We start from the raw sequence: 25,254 nt of genomic DNA, 5'->3' as shown, positions 1-25,254 counted from the left end.
GTCTATCTACATAGTGAATTCCAGGTCAGTCAGGGCTACACAGTGGGACCCTGTCTCAAAAAATAATTTTTAAAATAAGGTGGAAAATGATTAAAGAAAACACTGGCATTGGCCTGTGGCCTACACAAAATTCATGTACATACACACATGTGAACACATACAAAATTAATTAAAAGGGAACTGACAGAATGGAGGAAATATATATAAATACATATTTAATAAGGGATTACTGTTCAGAATATCTAAAGAACACCTTTAACTCAACATCTTGTTAAAAACCAAACCGCCCAATTCAAAACTGTACAAATGACTTAGACATTTCTCCAAAGAAGATATACAAAGGCCAATAAACACATGAAACAATATTTAGTGTCACTAGGGAAATGCAAATCACAATAGGATACAACTGCATCCTAACTAGGATGACTGTTGTCAAAAACAAAATAAAAAACACAAGACAGAGGTGATGGTGCACACTTGTAATCTTAGCACTCAGAAGGCTGAAACGAGGATGGAGAAATTGTGGGGAAGAAAAGAAAAAAGCATGTGTTGGGGAAGATGTGATAGCATTCCCACTGTGGATGATAGGTAGAAAAACTTATTTATACAAAGGAATACAATACAGTCTTTAAAAGGAAGGAAACTTGGCTGGGAAAATGGCTCAGTGAGTAAAGTGTTTGCTGGGCAAGCCTGAGGACCTGAGTTCAGATCCTGAGCACCCATGTAAAACTGGGTGCAGCGGCACATGTCTGTAACCCCAGTGCTAGGATGGGTAGTGGAAATAGGCAGATCCCAGGGACTTCACTGGCCAGCAAATCTAATCAGTAATCAGTGATCTCCAGGTTCATTAAGAGACTCTGAAAAAATAAGGTGCAGAGCAATAGAGGAAGACACCCTACATCAACCTCTGGCCTCCACACACGCACGTACAGGTGATGGCACTCTCATGAACGCATACACATGTGCACACACGGACAGACACAGACACACATGGAAGGAAATTCACTCCTGCTACAACATGACATTAAAGAGACATTAAGTTAAGGAGCTGGGAGTTGAATTCTGTCGTAGAATACTTGCCAGGCACGAGGGTCTAGGTTCACTCCCAGCCCTGCTGAAAACTAAAGATGAAACAAACCATTCACAAAAGGAAAAATACAACAACTTTATTTTACTGAAGTACTCACCAAATTCACAATGACAGACTATTCCAGAAACCTTAAGAAACAATACAAAAGCTACCTAAACATGTAGGTTTGTATAGCAGTCTCTCTGACCCCTGGGCACTCTCACCCCATCAGAATGTTTTCTTCCACAATGGCCCCTTGGGTAACAGCATAGGCACCCTCACCCTTGAGAGCATCTGTTATTCTGAAATATACTCTTGTCTTCTACACTAAAAAATAAGTAAGAGGCTGGAGAGATGACTCCGTAGTTCAGATCTCTTGCTGCTCTTGCAGGTTCAGTTCCCAGCATCCACATGGTGGCTAACAACCACTCGTGACTCCAGTTCCAGGAGAATCCAATGCCTTCTTCTGACCTCTGTGGGCGTTGCATGACACAGGTGCACTTACACACATGCAGGCTATATGCTCATTCACATAAAATGAAAAAAATCTTTGAAAATAAATTTTTAAAAATTCACAGTAACAGAAAAATACTGACTACAGGAGCTGGGGAAGGGGATAAGGAATAGTTTGAATTTGGGATGAAAAAGTTCTAGACATGGGTGAAGGTGGTGGCTGTGCATCAGTGTGAATTTACTAATGCCACAGAGTTAAAGAGTTATTTTATGTGTATGAGAGTTTGCCTGCACGTTTGTATATGTACCATGTGCATGCAATACCCACAGAGGCCAGAAGAGGGCATCTAATCCCCTGGATCTGGAGTTAAAAATGGTTGTTATCTGCCATGTGAGTACTGGGAACTGAAGTCAGATCATCTTCTAGAGCAGTGAGTGCTCTTAACTACTGAGCCATCCCTCCAACCCCAAGCTGTACAGTTAAAACAGTAAATTTTATATTGTATAAATTTTGTCATATTGGAATTTTAAAATATTTTTTACATTTATTTATTTGGGAGGTGGGTGAGCATGGCATGGAGATCAGAGGACAACTTGTGAGGGTTGGTCTCTTCTTCCACACTGTGGGTCCCAGGGATTGAACTCAGGTCATCAAGCTTGGCAGCAAGTACCTTTCTTTACCTGCTGAGTCATCTCACCAGCCCCATAATGTTTTAAAACAGGTAGATATAGGCTGGCTGGCCTACAGCCCACCTCTCCCCTCTACTGCTGGACAATGCTAGGAGTTGTGTATATCCAGGGGAAACTTCTGAGCCAAGAGAGGTCTGGGGGCCCAGGGTGAGAGGGCAGCTGTGAGGTTCAGCTCCACTCTGAGGTCAGCCTCCTGATGTGGCTATACTGCCCTGAGTTCACTACACACATACACACACACACACCTACCTCTTTCTCTTTAACCCAACAGGAGCCACAGCTGCTGATACCCCCAGGGAAATGTGAATTCACCTGCAAAAATAACCAGACACAGGAATTGACCAGAGCCACTAGTTCAACCTCCTGGGATGAACCAGATGTCAGACCAACCAAGAACTCAACATGCACACTGTCCACAGGGAGGTGGATGGAGCAATGGTCACATGCAGCAGGGCGGAGCTGTGCTGGCAAAGAAAACAGAGCATGCAAGGAGGCAGGAGGGTTAGCTCAAAGTCATCTTCAGCTGAATAGTAAGCTGGAGGCTAGCCTGGGCCTTCAAAAAAGGGACTATAGAAAAAAAAAACAGACTCTACTGAAGCCAGTGGCTGGATGTGTAAAATCCACATATCAGTGTCAATAAAGGGAAAAATAGGTCAAAATGAAAAATATTTAAAGAAATAATATCCAAAAAAATGTTATAAAAGTAAAGAAAGGTAAAAAAGCCCAGAGTGCTCACCTCCAGGCTCCTCATGGCAAAACCAGGGCATGAGAGACTTGATGACACCTAGAGGTAAAGACTACATCGCCTGACTGAAAAGAACAGGTGAGATCAATTCTGGACTTCTGAGCAGTGTCAGACTGGAATCAAAGCTGGTCTGAGCCAGTAATCAAGTTGTCAGTGTCAGACACCCACAGCACAAACAGCCTGACTTGACAGGTATTTACAAATACAGCCACTCACAGATGAATCTGCTGATGGAATACACACATGTACAGCACCATACAAATAGGTATATATAAGCCAGGCATGGTGGCGCACGCCTTTAATCCCAGCACTTGGGAGGCAGAGGCAGGAGGATTTCTGTGAGTTCAAGGCCAGCCTGGTCCGTACCCTGCTTGTGAGCCCAGTGACTGCTGACAGACTGCGTGGCATGGGCCAAAAAAAAAAAAAAAAAAACACACAAATAGGTATATATGAAACACAGACATCTATTCCTATGTATGTGTGTCCTTCAGAGTCCTTCACCACACTCAGTAAAAGCCATTAATATGTTTTTAATAGGAATGGGTGTTTACAAAAACATAAATATGACATAAAATATATTAGTTTGCTTATTTGTTTGTTTTGAGACAAGGTCTTCCTATAGCCCTAGCTGGCCTATTACTCACTATATAGACCAGGCTGGCCTTGAACTCATGCCTATAATCACAGCACTCAGGAGGCCTGAGGCAGGAAGGGGCCTGAAGCAAGAGGATTGGTACAAATCCAAGGCTAGTCTGGATTACACTGTGAGTTCCAGGCCAGCCTGGGTTATAGATACTTTGTTTCAGAAATCAAAACAGAAAAAACTGATCACAGTGCAGCAAAAGATACCTGCAACATCTTAAACCCATAGAGATCATTAACAGCTAGATTATAAGGATCTTCTAACCAATGAGGGGATAGAAACTCAGGAGAAAAAATAGGTCAAGATATGAAAATAATATACTAGAAAACCTAACATTTGGGGGCTGAAGAGATAGATGGCTCAGCGGTTCAGAGCACTGACAGCTCTTGTAGAGGAACTGGATTTGATTCCCGGGACCCAACTCCAGTTCCAGAGGATGTGAGGCCCTCTTCTGTCCTCCAAGAGCACTACACAGCATCACTGTCCTTATACAGGTGCAGGCAGTACACTCATACACATAAAATAAAAAAAAATTTTAAAAACCCAACATTTGCTCCTAGAACTGATTAACACTTTCAGTAAAGTGGCAGGTTACAAAATTAATCTACAAAAATCAGTAGCCTTTCTATATACCAATAACGAGCAATTGGAGAAAGAGTACAGGGAAACCCTTCCATTCACAACAGGCTAAAAAAAAAAAAAACAAAAAAAACTCAGAATAAACCTGATCCAAAAACATCAAAGATCTCTACAACAAAATTTTAAATCTTTAAAGAAAAAGATTAAGGCTGGGCATGGTGGGGCATGCCTTTAATCCCAGCACTGAGGAGGCAGAGGCAGGCTGATCTCTGTGAGCTCAAGGCCAGCCTAGTCTACATAACAAGTGCCAGGCCAGCTGGGGCTACAGGGAGATCCTGTCTCAAAAAGACCAAAAAAAGAAGGAAAAAAAGAAAAAGATTGAGGAAGACACCAGAAGATAGAAGGACTGCCCGTGCTCATGGATTGGAAGAATTAATATCATGACATGACCATCCTGCCAAAAGCAATATATAGCTTTGATGCAATTCCAAACAATATCTCCACGACATACCTCACAGAAATAGGAAAAAAGCCTTAAGTTCATATGGAAGCACAAACGACCCTGGATAGCTAAAGTAACCCTGACAACAAAGAGTGATGCTGAGGGGATTACTATACCAGATCTCAAACTATACTATAGAGCTGTAATAAAAACAGCATGGTACTGGCACAAAAATAGACACATAGATCAATGGAACATCACTGAAGACCCAAACCTGAGTACACGCAATTTCAGCCACCTGATGTTTGACAAAGGTACCAAGAACACACAATGGAGAAAAGACAGCATCTTCAACAAATGGTGCTGACAAAACTGGATCTCCACCTGAAGAATCCTTATTCTTTCACCCTGCACAAAAGTCAACTTCAAATGGATCAAAGTCCTCAATGTGAAACTCAAAACTCTGAAACTGTTAGAAGACAACATTGGCAGTAACGTATAAGATAAAGGTGTAGGAAAGGACTTTCTAAATCAGATACCAGTTGCTCAGGAATTAAGGTTAGCAATCAACAAGTGGGACCTCATTAAGCTAAAAAGCTGCTTTTTTTTTTTTTGTCTTTTTGAGACAGGGTCTTCCTGTAGCCCCAGCTGTCCTGGAACTCACTATGTAAACCAGGCTGGCCTCGAATGCACAAAGATCTGCCTGCCTCTGCCTCCCAAATGCTGGGATTAAAGGCGTGCACCACCACATCTGGCACTAAAAAGCTTCTGTACAGCCAGTGTTCTTAATTGCTGAGCCATCTCTCCAGCCCTCCAATTTTTTTTTTTTTTTTTTTTTGGCTTTTTGAAACAGGGTCTCTCTCTAGCCCTAGCTGGCCTGGAACTCACTGTGTAGACCAGGCAGGCCTTGAACCCACAGAGATCCACCTGAGTGCTGGGATTAAAGGCGTACTCCACCACACCTGGCTTTAGGGACCCTTTTCATACAAACCTACAGCAATGGTGTCAGCATGCACAAGACCCATGCAAACTTAAGCAGACAAAAACCCAGCACAGAACTATGGAAATGAACAGTAGTCCCCAATCTTAGTTGAATTATTGGCAGCTGATTACAGCTGGGTGAGGAAGAGCTGATTTTTTAAAAGGGAGGGACTCTAGATTAGGCTGACTAGATCCCAGTGGATGCACTTGTACTGAAGGACATCTAGGGACACTAACTTTACATGATAGCCCTTAACACAAATGATAGAATGTATGAACTCCAGGGGGAGTTTATGGGAGGTGCCAGAGGGAAGGGGGGTATAAAGATGATTTTCTGAATGAAATACACAAAAATTCAAAAAAAAACAAAAAACCAGCATTTGGGGTAGAGATGGCTCAACAGTTAAGAGCATTGGCTGCTGTTGTAGAGGACCTTGGTTCAAATCCCAGCACCCACATGGTGACTAACAAGCATCTGTAACTTCAGTTCCAGGGGATCTGACAACCTCTTCTGATCTCCACAGGCATTGCACAACATGGATGCACTTAGGTACATGCAATCACTCATACACATAAATAAAATATTTTAAAAAATCAAACATCTGCTGGGCATGGTGGTACACGCCTTTAATCCCAGCACTGGGGAGGCAGAGCAGGTGGATCCTTGTGAGTTCAAGGCCAGCCTGGTCTACATAGTGAGTTCCAGGACAGCTGGGGCTACAAGGAGACCCTGTCTCAAAAACGACCAAAAAAAAAAAAAAGTCAAACATTTGAAAATATTCTCAAATTCCCTAGGGAATGACAAGTCTTATTTTTTTCCTTGTGAGACTGGAAAAATTTAGATGCCTGATGTGTTTTTATGACAAAATATACAAGATTACATTTTTTTAAAAAGCAGGTGTGATGGTGCACACCTATAATCACAACCATCTGGAGTGCTGAATCAGGAGAACTGCTAAATTCAAAATCAGCCTGGGCTACACAGAGAAAACTAGGCCAACCAGGGCTACACAGCATGACCCTGTTTAAAACGAATGTCCAGCCCAGTGTGGTAGTGCACACCTTTAATCCCAGCACTTGGGAGGCAGAGGCAGGAGATGTGAGTTCCAGGCCAGCCAGGACTACACAGTGAGACCCTGTCTCAACACTCCCCCCTCTAAAAAAAAAAGAAAGAAGGGGACTGGAGAGACAGCTCAGCAGTTAAGAACACTGGTTGTTCTTGCAGAAGACCTGGGTTTGAATCCCAGCACCCACATGGCAGCTAACAACTGTCCATAATTCAAGTCGGGGGGGATCTGACAACCTCTTCTCTCCTCCGAGGGCACTGCACGACACGGGTGCACTTACCTACACGCAAGCAATACACACATAAACATAAAATAAAAATAATAAATAAAATATGAAAAAAAATTTTTAAAAAGAAAGAAAAAACATAGCTCCTGAGGCCCAATATTTGATGTTGTTCTCTGACTGCTACAGGCACATACACAAACATGTGTAGGTACACAGGTGTAGACACATACACAGGCATACACACACTAAATAAATATAAAAGAGGAAAAAAATATTTGAAACTGTGTTCAGTTTTTTAAAAAACTAACTTGAGGCCTAGGATCAAATCCCAAAAAGTTTCAACAGATTTCAATACTGCAGGTTGAGCTAAGGCAAAAGTAGTTACAGTGACTGGAACAATAAGCAATTGCTACAGGTTTCCTTTTGGGAAAAGAGGGGTACTGGCTACATGCCAACTGTCAATGTCCTTGATGGCCTCTGAATTGTGGACTTTGAAATGGTTAAAGTGGTATCACAGATGTTTACCTTTTTTCCTTTTTAAAGACAGGGTCTCACTATGTAACTCTAACTGGCCTGGAACTCACTACGTAGACCAGGATAGTCTTGAACTCAAGGGATCTTCCTGTCTCTGCCTCTGAGGTGCTGGGATAAAAATCATGTGCCACAACGCCCAGTAGAAAATGGAATTAAACCCACATGCACACATACAAAACAGAAGGAAGTCAGGTACACTGGCACATGCCTATAATCCCAGCACTCAGGAGAGTGAGGCAGGGGGATCATGAATTTGAGGTAGCCTGGGCTACATAGTGATACCACTTCAAAATGTAAAAGAGGAATAGTTGGGGTATCAACTCAGTGGTAGAGCACTTGCCTAGCATGAGAGAGGCCCCCTGAATCTTGGAGGAATTGTCAAACAGTTTAAAATGTGACACTGTAAAGCCAGCAGGTGGCTCTGTGGAACAATGGCTATAATCATTAAGACTAATGAATACAACTTGGGAGAGCATGAAAAAAAAACAGAAAAAAACAGTCTAAGATACACAGCACACATCTGAATAAGATCTGGAAGAAGATATTGGACTAAGCTTAATGCCTCAAAAACATCAATGTCATGAAACCTGAACTCTGGTCTGAGTAACCATCTCACCAGATGACCTTGGAACCAAACTCAATGTCTGGCCCCAGGCCAGCACTGCCACCAGACATGGAGAGAACTGGCAGCATTTGAACAGTTCAAAGGTTGTCCCCCAACTTCCATACTGCCCCATCGTTATGTGAACATCCTTTTTAGGAAATATACACGCTGAAGAATTTAGGTATAAAGGGACAGGGTGTCAGCAACTTCCTCTCCAACAGTTCAGGCTCAACTGGACCCAGGGCTTGAGTTTAGAAATCAGTTCTGCGTGAGATGTTTCAGTAAATAAGTTAACTCCTTGCTGAAGCCAAGAGTTCATGGGTTCACTGCCCTCACCAGGAGAGTGGCGGGCTCAGGACAGCCCCTTGAAACACCCCATTGTGCAACCAGAGCTTGACTTTAGGTCAAGGTTACCTCATCAAGGAAAGGGACATGTAGCTTCCCAGGTTGCCCTGTGACCTGAGGTCCCAGTTCTGAGACTCAGAAACCCCGGCAGGCCTACTGCTTGGCGACAGCTGTTATTTACATTATGTGCAGTGCTGCTCAATATGGCTATGTGGACTTTTCAACCTGGACGCTTCTCCACAAGTGGAGGATGTGGGCCTGAGCCCAAAGCCAGCCAGATAGGGGCAGAGTTCTGAGCCAAGATAGCTGGGCCCAGCTAGACACAGACTGTTTGGGCTCCCCTTCTGCTCTCCCAGCCACACAGACTTCCCCTTTCCCATCACATTGAGGAATGGCCCAAAGACAGGCTCAGGAGCCCTCTGAACACATGGGCACACTGTTCCTGGCCTCACAGGGTCCCCAGGTGAGGTGAGATAAACTGGGCTCATATCCCACCCAGCTCTCTGCCCCTCTGGCTTGCACTGCTCTGAGTCAAGGCAGACCTGAGGAACCCAGGGACTGTGGGAACTAGAAGACCCTTCAGTGCTTACCTGGAACCAGGAGGAAGGTAGGGACACCCAAATTTCTGAAAGCTGCCCAGGCCATCCCTGCCCTCAAGAGCACTGGATAGAAACTTCCTGAGAGCCAGGTGGGCCTCCTTTGCTGGAAGACACATTTGCCTGCCCTGCCCATGGGGGCCCACCAGTGCAGTGGAGGAATCAGAATCTAAACATCCAGGAGGGAGTGCGGCTCCCTGGCTCCACACACCCAGTGCACCCAAGGCCCACTGCTAGCAGTGGGCACAGCAGTCCACACGTAGTGACAACTCCAGGTTGCTGGGCATCCCCTGGAAGGTGGTCCTGAGGGGTCTTTGGTCTCCATCCCGCCCTCCCTCCAGAGGCAGACGTGTCCATCCTTTCTTTCCCAGCTTCTTCCTCTTTGCACTATTGTCTGGTTGCTTCACTCACAACATTGGCCCAAAGCAGTTACAAACTCAGGAACCCTGGACCAAAGCCAGTTTGATTGGCAGCAGGACCTGGGGCAAGTCCCCCTCTCGTTGGTTGCTCAGGGCTGGGTCCTGAGCATTTCTATGCTAGGCAGAAGGCTGCCTTTCAGGTCTCCACTTCCTCCCATTTGGGCCTCAGGGCCACCTCCGGCCTGGCTCCTGTCCCTCTTCCAGGCACTGCTCAGCCCCGCCCCCCCATCTGTTTAAGAGACCCTAGAGGACCTTCCAATCCAAGGGTCCTGGCCTGCTGGTGGACTATGCTCCCAGACACTCACCTGGGGTGCAGATCACACATAGTGTTAGGCCAGGACTGTGGCCAGAAAACCCAGGGAAGAAAGATGCTGGTGCAGGTCAGGGTACAGGTGTGCTTTATTGGCTACAGGTGGTTCCCACACCGGCCTGGCAGACCACAGCCTGCACTCATGTGACCTCTACCATGGGCCTATGCCCCCGCGTTCCCCCTCATGACCTTCCCAAGACTGGGACCCTGGGGCAGGAGATACCGAAACTTCTGCTACGGAAGGCCTGGGCATTTTGTCCACCTCCTTCTGACCCTGCCCTATCCCTAGTGTCCTCGCTGAGCAGCAGGACCCACAGGAACAGCCCTGGGGAGTGCTGGGATCACTCAGCCCTCTGGTGGCTCCATCTCCAGAAGATTACTCAGATGAAGCAAGAGGCACTGTTGGTAGGTTGTCAAGAGGTAGCTGAGCCCAGTTCTGAATTGAGACTAATTTGTCCTCAGTCATAGGTCACAGGAATTGGTCTTTCCTTTCCCTGAGACAGACAATTTGGGAGGGTACAGTAAGGGACACGATGAGCCAGCATGAGGCAGGTCCCTTCATCATCTGACCAGGCATCAAAGTTCAGGCCTGTAGTTCTGCCCTTTCTCTAGGTCCATAGGCAGCCAGGCAGGCAGGTGCTGGGCCCTCAGAAGGGGCTCAGCTCCGGTAGCTCCGGAGCAGATGCCCAGCAATCACCAGCCTCTGGATCTCACTGGTGCCTTCATAGATCTCGGTGATGCGGGCATCTCGGTAGTACCGCTCTGCTGGCATCTCTGTTACGTAGCCCATGCCGCCCAGGATCTGGATGGCCTAAGAGGAAAGAAAAGCAGGCACTCAGAAGGCAGATGTACCCCAGAGTGTGGAAAGACAGGGCTGGATCTCAGCCTCACAAGGGGCACCGCTGGGGGAGGGGCTACACCCATGCTCCCTGCTCACCTGGTGACTGATGGCTGTTGCAGCCTCAGAAGCAGCAAGCTTGGCCATGGCAGATTCCTACCCACCAGGGATGGTAGAGTCAGGACCTTCGCTTCAGGGGAGCCCCCAGCTCTTCGCCCTCAGCAGGAACCCCTTATGCAGCCTCCCCCTTAGCACAGTAAACCCTCAGGCGCATACCTGACCTCTCTCAGCCCCCCACCTGACCTCTTCAGCCCCGCAGCCTTGGGAGCCCCTCCCCACAGGCACCTTGGTGAACGGCTTCTTATTGTCCTTCAACATGGCAGCACGCCAGGTCAGCAAGCGAGCACTCTCCAGAGCCAGGGCCATGTCTGCCAGCTTGAACTGCAATAATCCGGCCCCACCCATCAGCAGATGCACTCCTTCTCTCCTGGTTGGGCATGGGAGCAGGTGCAAAAAGCTTCCCTCCCTCATCCCAGGCCCAGCTCCTTAAGTCCCACCTCCCACCTCCTACCTGGATGCTTTGGAGTTTGGTGAGGGGAGCCCCAAAGGCATTGCGGTTCTCAGCATATTTCACAGCACAATCAAGGGCAGCCTGGGCAATGCCCAGGGCCTGGGAGGCGATGCCAATGCGGCCCATGTCCAGGGTTTGCTGTGGGGAACGCCCAGTCAGTGGCTGCAGGCTGGGCCCAAGGCCTGGACCAGGAGACTACCCAGCTCACCATGGCTATCTTGAAGCCCATCCCCGGCTCCCCCAGCAGATTCTCCTTGGGGATGCGACATTCCTCAAAGATGAGGTTGGCTGTGGATGAAGCCCGGATGCCCAGCTTATCTTCCTTCTTGCCCAGTGTGAGCCCAGGTGTTGGCATGGGAACCAGGAAGGCACTGATCCCCTAAAAGACCCCAAGAGCTAGGGTGACTCCCCAGAACTGCTGCTGGAGCCCCACCCAGACCACAGCACCCCCACACAAGCTCCAGCCCCTCTATACCCAGCCAGAACACTCTACCGGCTTAGAGAAGTGGTGCTAATTCCAGGGGGGAAAGAAAGGACCCACCTCACCCCTGAGTAGGAACAGCTCCAGCAGGGCCCAGAAAAGAGTTCTGATCTAGAAATGACCATCCAGGGGTACACTGCCCATTGTGGGGCCCCCACCTTGTTTTGCCGGGACCTGTCTGTGCTGGCGAAGACCACAGTGGCCGAAGCCTCCCAGGAGTTGGTGATCCAGGCTTTGGTGCCATTGAGGACCCACGAGTCACCTTCTTCCCGGGCAGTGGTAGAAGCAGCTCCTGCATCACTGCCATTCCCTGCCGCACACACAGACTCAGGACCCTGTGTATCCCCACTCCTCATGGCACAAGGCACCAGCCTAGCCCCTGGCTTGGCAATCACAAAGATCCTGCAACTTAGGCTCTAAAGCCAGGGCCTGGTTTCCAAGAGAAAGCTCCAGCCCACTCCCAAAGCTTCAGACTCCAAGAGAACCCAGGGGTCAGTGTAAGAAGTGGGATGTCTTCAAGACAAAACCTTCACCCAAAATGGGCAGCACATCTCCTTGTACACCCAGGGAGCCGTGGTCCAGCCCAGCAGTCTACCCTGAGGCCTCTCCAGTGGTTCAAGACTCAATGTGCAGCAGGTCCCCCAGCCCCGCTTCTCCCTCTGAGGGAACCCAGTTCCCACCTGGGTCTGTCACCCCAGTTCTGAGGTAAGGAGATGGGGCAACCCTGCCTTGTTCAGTACCTGGTTCACTGAGGGCAAAGCAGCCAATTTTGTCACCATTGGTGAAAGGGGTGATCCACTGCCTCTTCTGCTCTGGAGAGCCAAACTTCAGGATTGGCCCCAAGTAGAGAGACTGGTGGGGACAGTAGGGAGTTGTTGGACACCACCTGCTCACCTCACCAGAGGCCCATCCAGAGGATCAAGGCCAGATGTGGCCACAGGCAGATGGGGCCTGAGACACATGGCTGGGTATACACACAGCCCCAGGCAGCTTCCCCACCTGTCCCAGGACCCAGGAAGGCTCACGTTGTTGACGCTCATGATGACTGCAGTGGAGGCACAGCCACGGCTGATCTCCTCCAGGGCAATGGAATAGGCCAAGTAATCCAAGCCTGCACCACTCAGTTCCTCAGGCACATCCATGGCCAGCAGCCCAAGCTCACCCATCTTCTTCACCTGGCCCCAAGGAGGGACGGTGGTTATGGCAGGGGCAGCTTCTGGGGCCCACTCTCCCCAGCCCAACACTCCAGATAGCCAGAGCATGCACACACTCAGCCTATGGACCCTACCCATCTACAATGATTCGATTCCCCTAGCTGAGGCCTGTGTGACAACACCATGCTGCCTCCACACTTTACATGTGTCCATCTCTCTGCCCATAGCCACAATAGCAAGCAGGCAGAAGGCACAGGATGTCCTTTAGAGGATTAGGAGGTCAGGAGCAGAAAGCATTGAGCCATACTGACCTTCCTTCATTCCCCGACCTGCATGTGTGCATGAAACACACACACACACACACACGCACCAACCATAGGACCTTTGCACATGCTGTTTCCTATGACAGCAATACTCTGCATGAACTAGCTATTATCTCTTCCCCCTTTCCTTCTGATCTCCACTGGACACTTGGCAATACTTCCACAGCTGGAAATTCCCATCTGTTAGCATGCTTAGCTTGACTATGATCTTCTGCCATGGCCATGGGAAAAAGACCCTGTGCTTTCCCTTAGTGCTGTATACTCAATACCAGTGAGCGAATATACTGATGACAAGAGTTCGGAACTTCTTTTTTGAAGCAACAACAATAGTGAGTCAATAATGTTCAGCTGCTGTGACTTCAGGTTCACTAGAAGCCAAACCAAGGGCCCATGTCCAGCTCAGTCATGAACTCTGAACCTCCAGAACTGTGAGTTAAATAAACCCCTTTCCTCTGTAAGTGAAAAAAAGTGCATCACATAGAACAACTTGGAGTCTGTGTTTGCCATTTGTTGAGACAGGGTCTCGTATAGCCCAGGCTGGCCTCAAATTCATTATGCAATGGAGGATGACTTTCTGATCCTCCTGTCTCCACTAGAGTTCAGTTCCCAGCATCCAACTGGGTGGCTCACAACCCTTGTAACTCTAGCTCCAGCTTCAAAGGATCTGATGCCCTCTTCTGACCTCTGAGGGCACACACAAGCACACACTCACATAAATAAATAATAAAGTAAATCTTCCAATAAAACTCACATTTAAAAAATATTAGTTATCTTGAGTATGTCTATGTTCACCATAGTGCATGGTGGTGCACACCTTTAATCCCAGCACTCGGGAGGCAGAGGCAGGTGAGTCTCTGTAAGTTAAAAGCCAACCTGGTCTACACAGAGAGTTCCAGGCCAGCTGAGACTGTCTCAACACACACGCACACACACACGCACACACACACACACACACACACACACACACATTAAAAAAAAAAAAACCCAAAGACCTAATTCCCTTTAAAAAAACTTAATACTGAAATTATAGGTCTGCCACCATGCCCTATTGTTTTGATTTTGTTTTTGTTTTTTCAGACAGGGCCTCATTGTATAGCCTTGGGTGGCCTAGAATTTGCTATGTAGACCAAGATGGCCTCAAACTCAGAGATCCTCCTGCCTCTGCCTCCTGAGTGCCAAGATAAAAGATGTACACTGCCACACTTGACCTAAGAATTTTTTTTTTTTTAAATTTTACCCTTCACTGAGAAGGGGCTGAGGGCGGATCTTAGTGACACAGCACCAGTCTAGCATTTGCAAAGCCTGGGACTTGACACCTAGCAACCTTTTCCCTCTAAAAAATTTACACATTTCAAGGATAAGAAGTCAGAGGTTGGCTGTAAACATTGTTTCTAATTCTCCTTAACAACAAAATGGCACTGTAAACTCCTATTTATTTCTTTCTTTTGTTAGTTTAGACATAAAAAGACTAAAGTCCACTTAGGTTATGAAACAGCAAAGGCAAAAACAGGCACCAGCCTCCCCCTAACTCTGGCCTGCCTTCCTCACAGTCCCCTCCCTGTGGCCCTTCTCCTATAAACCTGCTATTCTATTCTGAGTAAATACAATATTCTTCAGGAAACAGCTCAGCACTCCCTACACGTGGGTCCTACAGGAGGCGCAGAAGCCTGTATCAGCTCCTCACCCACCAGCTCAGTGACGTCATGCTGGCCTCACTTTCCTGAGCTGATACTGCAGACAGGAAGTGTCTCCTCTGATGCAGTGTTTTGAAGATGACATGTATGTGTATGTACGCATACCTGAAATGGACAACTTCCAAACATCAGCTATAGACGATGACTTTGGTTTGGGGTTTGTTTTATTAGTTTGGGGTTATGGGGGTGTTTTTTTGTTTGTCTGGGTTTTTTCATTTGTTTGGTTGGCTTTTAGGTCTCAGAATGTAGCTCAGGCTGACCTTGAACCCAGGATCCTCTTCTCAGCCTCCTGAAAGCCACATGCTTTAATGTCTTCACTTCTGGCTTTTCTTTTTAATTGATTTTTTTTTTAATCTAAGGTGAAGACAGTAAGAGAATTCTCTACAGATAAAGTGGTTTTAACCAACCACAGCGGGAACCACAGCAGCCCAGAGCAGAGGAAGGTACAGGGCCAGCAGATGCTTGAGCTTGTGAGGATCCTCAAGCATCAGTGATTGGCTGGAAGGATTCCCATGGCCGGGTGTCAGGTTATGACACAGCTAAGGTTTCCTTAGCAGAGGACACAGGACAGTAATATAAAGTATGCAGATGCAAAGTTCAAGGAGGTCAACAGCAGACCCTGTGCAAGAGTTGCACAGATGTGTTTTCTTTCTGGCTGTGACAGAAGGCATTGCTGCCCAGGGAAAGTTACTCAGGTCTGAGAAACCAGATTTTTTTTTTTTTTTTTTTTTTTTGGTCTTTTTGAGACAGGGTCTCCCTGTAGCCCCAGCTGGCCTGGAATTCACTATGTAGACCAGGCTGGCCTTGAACTCACAGAGATCCGCCTGCCTCTGCCTCCCAAGTGCTGGGACCAAAGGTCTGCACCACCATGTCCAGCTCTTTCTTTCTTTCTTTTTTTTTTTTAAGATTTATTTTAATTTTATGTGTACGAGTGCTTTGCCTGCATGTATGTATGTACACCTATGTCACGCAATGCCCATGGAGGCCAGAAAAGGGTGTCAGGTCCCCTGGAACTAGAGTTATAGATGATTTGTTAGCCACCACATGGGTGCTGGGAACTGAATCCTGGTCCTCTGCAAGAGCAGCTAGTGCTCTTACCTTCTGTGCCATCTCGCCAGCCCCAAACCAGATTTCTTATGGTCACACAGGTGCACTTCTGCTGTGACATGTCATGATAACAAACCAAAAGCACTCCAAACTAGACAGCAGATATACATTGTGGCTTTTCTTTTTAGGTGAGGTCTTGGTATGTAGCCTAGGCTGCCCTTGAACCCTCAATCCTCCTGCTTCTCCTCCTGAGTGCTGGAATTATAGGCATGTGCCACCACTCCAACTGTAAACCCTGCCTTAATCTATGCATTAACTAGTCTGATACCCATTGTGTACATGTATGAAATTCTCAAAGAATAAATATCATATTATTTATTATCTGATACTTGCTAACGTGCAGCAGCATGCCCTAGCACCTGAGGCCCACAGATTAACATCATTAATCAGTAACTGCATGAGCAGGCCAAGGGTTTAGTTCTCAGCTCATATGCAGCTCAAGGAGATGGGAAAAACTCAGTAAACCAGGTTTTATTCTGACAGAAACAGGTGAGGCAGGCCCTTGGGCTTTGCTTCCTTTACTTCTCTTAGAATGCTCATAAAACCATCTGGGCTGGGTATCTTATTTTTTCCATTAAAAAAAATTCTTGGGGCTGGAGAGATGGCTCAGTGGTTAAGAGTGCATATTGCTCGTGCGGAAGACCAGAGCTCTGTTCCCAACACCCATGTTGCGTAGCTCACAACCAACTATAACTCCAGTTCTATCCTATGCCCTCTTCTGACCTCCACAGGTAACTAAGCACACATGCATATCCACACACATATAAATAAATAAAACATAGAATAGCAGGGTGTGGTGGTGCATACCTTTACTCCCAGCACACAGGTAGATCTCTGTGAGTTCAGGGCCAGCATGGTCTACACAGCCATGTCTTAGGCAGTGACCTCCCTGTTGCTGCTGCTCAAAGGCCTGTTTGCCTTTTCTCTTTCTTGAGGAACAAGTTTGGAGGGTGTGGTGGGGATGGGGGAGGCTTAACAGTACCATTTCCAAATAGAATGAGGCCTCCCCGCTGGCCTCTGGGACAGTACATGGATGGTGGATGTGGAAGGGTTTTGAAGGCAGTCAGAGCAGACTATGAAGTCTAGCTCCACACACTGGAAACTCTGGGAGGTTGCTTTGCTTACCCTAGCTGTATAGAAAAGGATGACAGGAGCTGTCAGGATGGCTCGGTGGGTAATGTGTTTGCCAAGCAAGCCTGACAGCCTGAGTTCGATCCTTGGAACCCACATAACAGTGGAAGGAAAGAGCCCACTCTACAAAGTTGTCCTGACTTCCACATGCGTGCACTTTGGCACATATGCTCTACCCCAACACACACACACACACACACACACACACACACACACACACACCATGTGCAGACACAATAATAACAAATATTTTTAGTTTGAAAAAAAGAAAAAAGAAGTCGTGGCCTAGAGAGATGGCTCAGTAGTTAAAAGCACTGGCTGCTCTTGCAGAGGACCCAAGTTCTGTTCCCACCACCCACATGGAGGCTAACAACCACCCATAACTCCAGTTCCAGATCTGATGCTTTCTTCTGGCCTCCTTGGGCATTGCACACACAGTTGTACTTACATACATGCAGGCAAAACACTCATATACATACAAATAAATAAAATGTACAAAAAAATTTTTAACGGCATCCAATGCCATGTACTTAGAACAGTATGTCACACATGTCCACCACTGTATAAGCATTTACTATTATTAGCTCAATCCCTGACACGTAGGAAGAATACTTATCGTCTGCCATTTCTTATTATTATTTTGGATTTAAAATCTTGGCTAAAGCTGGGCGTACTGGTGGACACCTGTAATCCCAGTACTCAGGAAGCAAAGGCAGGCAGATCTCTGTGAGTTGAGGTCTACATACTGAGTGGCAGGTCAGTGAGAGTTGCATAGAAAGACCCTGTCTCAAAAATAAATAAATAGGGGCTGGAGAGATGGCTCAGCAGTTAAGAGCACTGACTGCTCTTGCAGAGGACCCAGGTTCGATTCCCAGCACCCACAGGCAGCCGCAAACTGTCCTTCACTCCAGTTCCAGGGGAATCTGAAGCCCTCATCTGACCTCTGAGGCATTGCACAACACAGGTACACTCACATACATGCAGGCAACACACTCATACACATAAAATTAAAATAATAAATAAAATATTTAAAATAAATAAAATCTTGGCTAAAGGCCCAATGGTGAACAAGGCAAACTTTCAAGAGTACATACTAAGTTCCCTGCCTAGGGTCTCAGTGCCTCTGTTGTCACCCATACAAGGACAGGCGGCCACCCGTTGTCAGGTGGCCCCAGCACTCACCTGAGCTGCTGGAAAGAGATGCTCCTTGTCCAGTTGGGCTGCAATGGGCACCAGTTCTTTCTCGGCAAAGTCACGGCATGTCTGGCGCAGCATTTCATGTGTCTCAGGCAGTTCCACAGACTGGTAGACAGTATGCAATCTGCGCCAGTCCCAAGGATGGAGAGCTAGCAGCAGGAAGGGCAGCAGTCAGTGAAGGAGAATGCAGGAGCTCTTTAATACTTTTTTTTGTTTGTTTGTTTTCTTGCTTTGTTTTTGTTTTGTTTTTGAGACGGTCTCCCTGTAGCCCTAACCAGCCTAGATTCACTATGGAGACCAGGCTGGCCTCAAACTCACAGAGATCCACCTGCCTCTGCCTCCGGAGTGCTGGGATTAAAGGCGTGTGACACCACGCCCGGCCTTTAATACTTGTTAAAGTGTGTGTGTGTGTGTGTGTGCACACGTGCATGCGTGCATGTGCAGTCACATAATCTCAGAGGCCACAAAAGCCATCAGATCCCCTGGAGCTGGACTTACAGGTTAGGAGCCACCAACATGGGTGCTCAGTTCCTTTGCAAGAGCAAGTACTCTTAACTGCTGAGCCATTTCTCCACCCCTGAGATCTTTAAGAATAAGTAATAATAATAATCATAGCCAGGCATAGTGGTGCATGCCTATAATCTCAGCACTCAGGAGGCTGAATCAGGACTACATATTTGAGGCCAGCCTGGGCTACATAAAGAAGCCCTGGGGGCTGGAGAGATGGCTTAGATGGCAAGATGCCTGCTGTGCAAGCATGAGGACTTGAGTTTGGATCCCAGTGGTGCCGTATGCCTATAATCCTTTAGAGGGATACTCAGAGCTCACTGGCCAGGCAGCTTAGGCAACTGGTAGGCTCTACATTCAGTGAGAGTCCTGTCTCAATAAGCAAAGTGGAGGGCTAGTGAGATGATTCAACAGGTCAAGGTACTTGCAGCTAAACCTGAACCTGAGTTCAACTCCAGGCCCCACATGGTAGGAGAGAACTGACTCCCACATGTTGTCCTCTGACCTCCACACGTATGTCGTGGCATGCATGTGAGCACACACAGTAAGTAAAACATAATGATTGGGGCGGGGAGTATTTTTGAAACAGGGTGGCCCTGTAGCCCCAGCTGGCCTAGAACTTGCTATATAGATCAGGCTAGCCTTGAACTCACAGAGGCCCATCTCTCTCTGCCTCCCATGTGCTGGGATTAAAGATATGCGTCGCCATGCCCGGCTAAAATGTAATACTTTGTGTGTGTGTGTGTGTGTGTGTGTGTGTGTGTGTGTGTGTATTCATATGGGACTCCATTATATCTTTTTTTTATTATTTTTATTTTATGTGTATGAGTGTATTGCCTGCATGTATGTGAGTGCACCCGTGTCATGCGATGCCACGGAGGTCAGAAGAGGGCTTTGGATTCCTCTGGAACTGGAGTTAAGAATGGTCCATAGCCACCATGTGGGTGCTGGGAATCGAACCTGGGTCCTCTGTAAGAGCAGTCAGTGCTCTTAACTGCTGATCCATCTCTCCAGCCCCAATGTAATACTTTTTAAAAACCAATGGAGCACAATAAAAGAACATATTTGATATCAATCTCTGACCTCCATACATTATGTGTGCACACAGGTGCATGAAAACTTACATACATGAGCACCCAAAGGCACAGGTCCACAAACATGCACATACATATACATGCACAAAGTAAGATTGTCTCAAAAATAAAGACATGAAGAATCATGATCCACTAATTTAAGAGGTGAAGGTTTTACACACACCCAGGAGATACCTAGCAATGTCTGCAGACATATATTGGATGTCATGCTAGAAAGGGGACTGCTATTGGTATCCAGTGGCTTGAGGCCAAGGACACTCCTAAATATCCTAGCATTCACAAAACAACCCCCACAACAAAGAATTATCCACCCATGAGGCTGGGATGGCTCAGCCAGTAAGAACACTTCCTGCTCCTCCAGAGCACTAGAGTTAGGTTCCCAGCATCCATGTTGGGCAGCTCACAACCACCTGTAACTACAGCTCAGGGGATCTGATCCCCTCTTCTGGCCTCTTCAGGTATTGGCACACGAGTCATATACTCACAGAGACAAATACAAATACACATAAATTTAAAAAATAAAAATAAATCTTTAAAGAAAAGAATTAAGCTGGGCATGGTGGCACACACATTTATTAATCCCAACCCTTGGGAGGCAGAGGCAGGTGGACCTCTGTTAGTTCGAGGCCAGCCTGGTCTACATAGTGAGTTCTAGGCTAGCTGGGGCTATAGGGAGATCTTGCCTCAAAAAAAAAAAAAAAGTATAGTTTGGGCTAGGGGTGTAGTTTATTTGAGCTGGGGGTATAGCTCAGTAATATAGTGCTTCCCTAGCATTTATGAGGCCATGGATTCAATCCCTAGCACAACAGGCTAGCTGAATGCTCACTGCTTGCTGAACACTTCCTGGACACTATCTCATTCAATCTTCGGTATAGCACTAATTATAATAATACCACATCCCTGTGAACTCAGGCAAAGGTTTAAGTTCACTGAGTCGCAATTTCTATAAAATGTGGACAACAATAGCATTTGTCTCCTGGGAGTGGGAGGATTAAAGAAATACTAAATAAAAATGGTTGATTTAGCTCAGGTCTCAGTCGGAGGTTCCTCTCTGTTACTGGTTTGTTTTGTTTTGTTTTGTTTTGTTTTGTTTTGGTGTTTTTGAGACAGGGTCTCTCTGTAGCCCCAGCTGTCCTGGAACTCACTATGCAGACCAGGCTGGCCTTGAACTCACAGAGATCCACCTGCCTCTGCCTCTGCCTCCTGAGTGCTGGGATTAAAGGCGTGTGCCACCATGCCCGGCTCCTCTCTGTCATTGTATGGCTCTGGATTAGCCAAAGGAAGCCCTGGAGGCCTGGCCTGGGTTGCTACAGCAGGAGACAAATGTGGAAGGGAAAGGCACTGTATTAAAAATAACCCACAACGGCTAACATTATGGGACACCTGTTGGCTGCCAACCACTGTATTATTTATATGGATCCTGTAATCAACAGGTCTCTGAGGATGGTAATGGTTCACACATGGACCTATTGATGCAGAGAGGCTGAGCGTCTTGTCCAAGGTCACATATCAGAGTGGGAGTTCAAAATCAGGCCTCGCAAGGGAGGAAGGGCACAACCAGAACCTCCACTGGAGCTGAAACGAGGGACGGGGGTGTGGATGCAGCCATGCAAAGGAGCGGGCGATGGGGGTGCCAGGGTGGGAGTCGGAGCAGGAGCCAGGATTCCTGAAAAACCCGGCCGGGCAAGAGCCAAAGGCCACCCAACAGGGACAAAAGCCGCGCAGCCGCAGGGGGTTCCGCCCGCTGCAGCCGGACCCCGGCGGGCTCAGCCAGCCCCGGGGCTCGGCGGGGCGCAGCTCGAGCGCACTCACCTCCACGGAGTGGGCCACAGGTCCGGGCTAGCAGCGCGACGGCCATAACGGACACGGCGTGAGCCTACAGCTCAGGGACTTCAGGCGGTCAGCTCCGGGTTCCGGAGTACGGGGCGGCGCACAGGCCACGCCCTTCGTCCTGCAGGGGCGGAGCACAGGGCGGGCCCATCACTCTGCAGGGGCGTGGCCTAAGGCGGACAACTGCAGACCCTCCTGCAAGGGAAATGTACTAAGTGGGTCAGCGGCTGGTCCTGCTCTCATCTTTAACAATGGCGCTAAGGGCACAGGACCAAAACAAACAGGCAGTGAATCCTCATTCTCGGTTCAAGACGCTTTGTCCAAAGAATCCATTCCCCAATCCAATTCCATGACCTAAAAACCAAGCCCCTTCCGAACAGGCCTGTCATCCTAGCTACTCAAAGAGGCTAAGGCAAAAGGATCACTAGTTCAAGATCACTCTGTGTTCCAGAGTAAGCTCAAAGCCAGCTTAGGCAACTTGGCGAGACCCTGACTCAAAATAGAAAGTATGAAGAGGGCTGAGGATACAGCTCAAGTGGAAAACTGCTCTCCTGGCATGCATGAGGCCCCTGGGTTTAGTAGCCAGTATTAGGGTGAAAAAATAAAGAGCTAGTATCTACCTCTGCCCCCAACTTCTGCGGCCTGCTCCCTGAGCATCTTTACTCCGCCCATACAAGGCATGCAGCTGTTTAAGGGCTTGTTGCTGCGCTGGGCCTTTGTAGTCACTGTTCCTTTTGCTCCTCTTCATAAAAGCCCTCCGGCCTGGGCTGCCCTGCCAGTATTTGGCTCTCGCAGTTTCTCCATCCATCCTTTAATTTATGGCATTTTACACCAGGGAATTTTCTTACTTTTCGTCTCTCCCACTAATCCTGTGGGGTTTCAAGAACGGCTGGAGGCCTCATCTTGTTCTGTGCTCAGTATTTAGTCCCTTTAAATGGGGCTGCCAGGCATGAAGAGCTCTTCCGAGAGATAGCAAGAGTGAGGTGGAGCTGCTGCTTCTTTTCTGTTGCACTGCTGTCCTATGTACCTTCCAGTGACGGGGCAAAGCCCTGCTGGGAGTAAGGGAACTGCACCCCAATGCCTGATCCTTAGCACCCTCAGAATATCCTAACTCTGTCGCAGAAGCTGGAAGTCACTTGTCCCACCGGGACCGCCCGCAGCATAAGTCTGATTGGTTCTCCATGCCCTCCTGGCTTCCACACATCCCCTTAGGTTTTCTCCCCCCATAACCCAGGTACATGTCCTTAGCACACCCAAAATCCCACATCCTTCCGTGGGATTGCGCCACTTCTGTGGTGGTTTGAATGAGACTGTCCCCCATAGGTTCCAAGTATTTGGACACTTTGTCCTCAGTTGGTGGTGCTGTTTTGGGAGATCCTAAAAGATGTGACCTTGCTGGAGGAAGCATGTCACTGGGGGTGGGATTTGAGAGTTCTTAAATCTTGACAGGTTTCTAGTCACTCTCTGCTTCCTGTGCCTGCCTGAAGATATGAGCAGTTAACTTTCTGCTCCTGCTCCAATCACCTCACCATGCCTCCTTGTCATGACCAACTCTAATCCCCCTGGAACCTGGAAACTTAAGCTCAAATAACCTCTTCCTTTTATAAGTTCCCTTGATCACTGTGTTTTATACAGCAACAGAAAAGTAACTAATACAACTTCCTAGAGAGCAATAAAATATGCAATGAAGTCCTGAGTATATCTTTCTTTTGTATTGCTTTTTAAATTTTTTTATTTTTAGATTTTTATTGTATGAGAGTTTTGTCTGCACATATGGAAGTGTTGTGCAATGAATGTCCATGGAGGCCAGAAGAGGGCATTGGATCCCCTGGAACTGTAGTCACCAGTCGTTGTTAGCCACCATGTGGGTGCTGGGACCTGAACCCAAGTCTTCTCAAGAACAATCAGTGCTCTTAACTGCTGAGCCATCTCTCCAGTCCTTATTATTATAAGTGTATGAAATGTGTGTGGGCACACATTCAATACTGCATGTGTTGAGGTCAGAGGATAACTTTGTGGAGGCTCCTGTCACCCTTTATATGGGTGTCAGGGATCCAACTCAGGTTGCCAAGCTTGCACAGCAAGCACCTTTACCAGCTAAGCCACCTTGCCTGCACACCTTTTATTTTTAAAAATGCATTGACAATTGAGATGGCTCAGTGGGAAAGGTACCTGCCACCAAACCTGATGACCTGAGTTTTGAGCTTCACAACCCATATTGTGGAACAGCCAGATGCTTTGCCAAAACATCCCAGTTGCTTTTTAAGTCCTTATTTCCCTCTGGAACTACTTTGCTCTCAGCACTTTCTTTCAGGCTCCTACTAGAATGGCGTATTAGTCACTTTTCTGTTGCTGTTTGATAGAAACACTGATAACCAGGGTGCAAGGACAGCAGAGACACATTCTGGCAAGAGAAGTGGGTTGTCCAGTTTACTGCAGCTATGGCATTTTATCAGGCCTGAGACAGGGACATGACTATTAACAGTGGGGCTAGGGCAAGACATTTGTCTAGAGATCTTCTGGTTTCTATAACAGAGGACCAGGTTTGGTTCCCAGCACCCACACAGTGGCTCACAACTATTGTCACTCTAGTACCAGTGGATCCAATGCCCTCTTCTGGTTACTGAGGGCATTACACAAACATGGTACATTTATATACAGGCAGACAAAACACTCATAAAAAGAAAAAAAAAATTTTAATTGTTTTGAATTATGTTTGTGTGTACATATGCGCACGTGAGTACAGGTACCTGCAGTAGAAAGAGACATCAGAGCCCCCTGGAGCTGGAGTGGTTGTGAGCCACCAGACATGGGCTCTGAGAATGGAACTCAGGTCCTCTGCAATGTGTATCAACTGCTGAGCCATCTTATTAATGGTGGCACACACTTTTAATTCCAGCACTCAGGAGAGAGAGGCAGGCAGATCTTTGTGATACTGAGGCCACCCTGGTCTACAGAGCAAGTTCCAGGTTAGCTGTGGCTACAAGGGAGACCTTGTCTCAAAAACAAACAAAAAAACCCCACAAGGTTTCTAATAGAGACAGGATTAGACTACTTTCAAGAGAACTAAGGCTGGGATTAGGGGATGAACTGGCTATGAACACAGAGCAGCCAAGGGAAGTTTTTAGGGTAGGGGATAGAAACATCCCATATCCCAACTGATAGGGGTAAGACTGAGTACATGTGTCAAATGTGTCATTTTATTTATTGTGCTGGGGATTAAAGCCATAGCCTCATAAATGCTAGGGAAGTATTGTATTCCTGAGCTTACACCTCCCCAGCCCAAACTGTACTTTTGTTTTTTCAGACAAGGTCTCCCTGTAGCCCCAGCTGATCTGAAACTGTGTAGACCAGGCTGTCCTCACAGACAAAGCTCACAGAGATCTCAAAGACCTGCTTGCCTCTGCTTCCTGATTGCTGGGATTAAAGGTGTGTGCCACCACACCCTGCTCAAACTATACTTTTGAATTCGTTTCTTCAGACAGGATCTTGCTATGTAGCCCTGGTTGGCTTTGAACTCTCAATCCTCTTGCCCGAGTTTGAGTGCTGGTATTACAGGCAGGATCCAAAGTGGAGACTTCTGGTATTTTTGTTTTTGAGTCGGGGTCCTACTCCATAGTCCAG

General features: G+C 47.3%; 1 protein-coding gene across 1 annotated transcript; it reads right to left on the bottom strand.

Annotated features, from left to right (window-relative positions):
* Nucleotides 1-9,774: 9,774 nt before the first annotated feature.
* Acads (acyl-CoA dehydrogenase short chain) lies at nucleotides 9,775-21,749 on the bottom strand. Its single transcript, XM_008840677.2, has 10 exons — nucleotides 21,613-21,749; nucleotides 18,185-18,348; nucleotides 12,619-12,768; nucleotides 12,334-12,445; nucleotides 11,752-11,903; nucleotides 11,321-11,491; nucleotides 11,113-11,250; nucleotides 10,887-10,982; nucleotides 10,641-10,697; nucleotides 9,775-10,514 (listed from the first exon to the last, which is right to left on the bottom strand). The coding sequence occupies exons 1-10, from the start codon at nucleotides 21,656-21,658 to the stop codon at nucleotides 10,362-10,364; spliced, it is 1,239 nt and encodes a 412-aa protein (XP_008838899.1). The 5' UTR covers nucleotides 21,659-21,749; the 3' UTR covers nucleotides 9,775-10,361.
* Nucleotides 21,750-25,254: the final 3,505 nt, after the last annotated feature.

Source organism: Nannospalax galili, unplaced genomic scaffold, assembly GCF_000622305.1.
Source record: "Nannospalax galili isolate Female #2095 unplaced genomic scaffold, S.galili_v1.0 scaffold911, whole genome shotgun sequence".
Classification (NCBI taxonomy): domain Eukaryota; kingdom Metazoa; phylum Chordata; class Mammalia; order Rodentia; family Spalacidae; genus Nannospalax; species Nannospalax galili.
The sequence above is the reverse complement of the archived record's forward strand: the minus strand, read 5'-3'. Positions and strand labels throughout refer to the sequence as shown.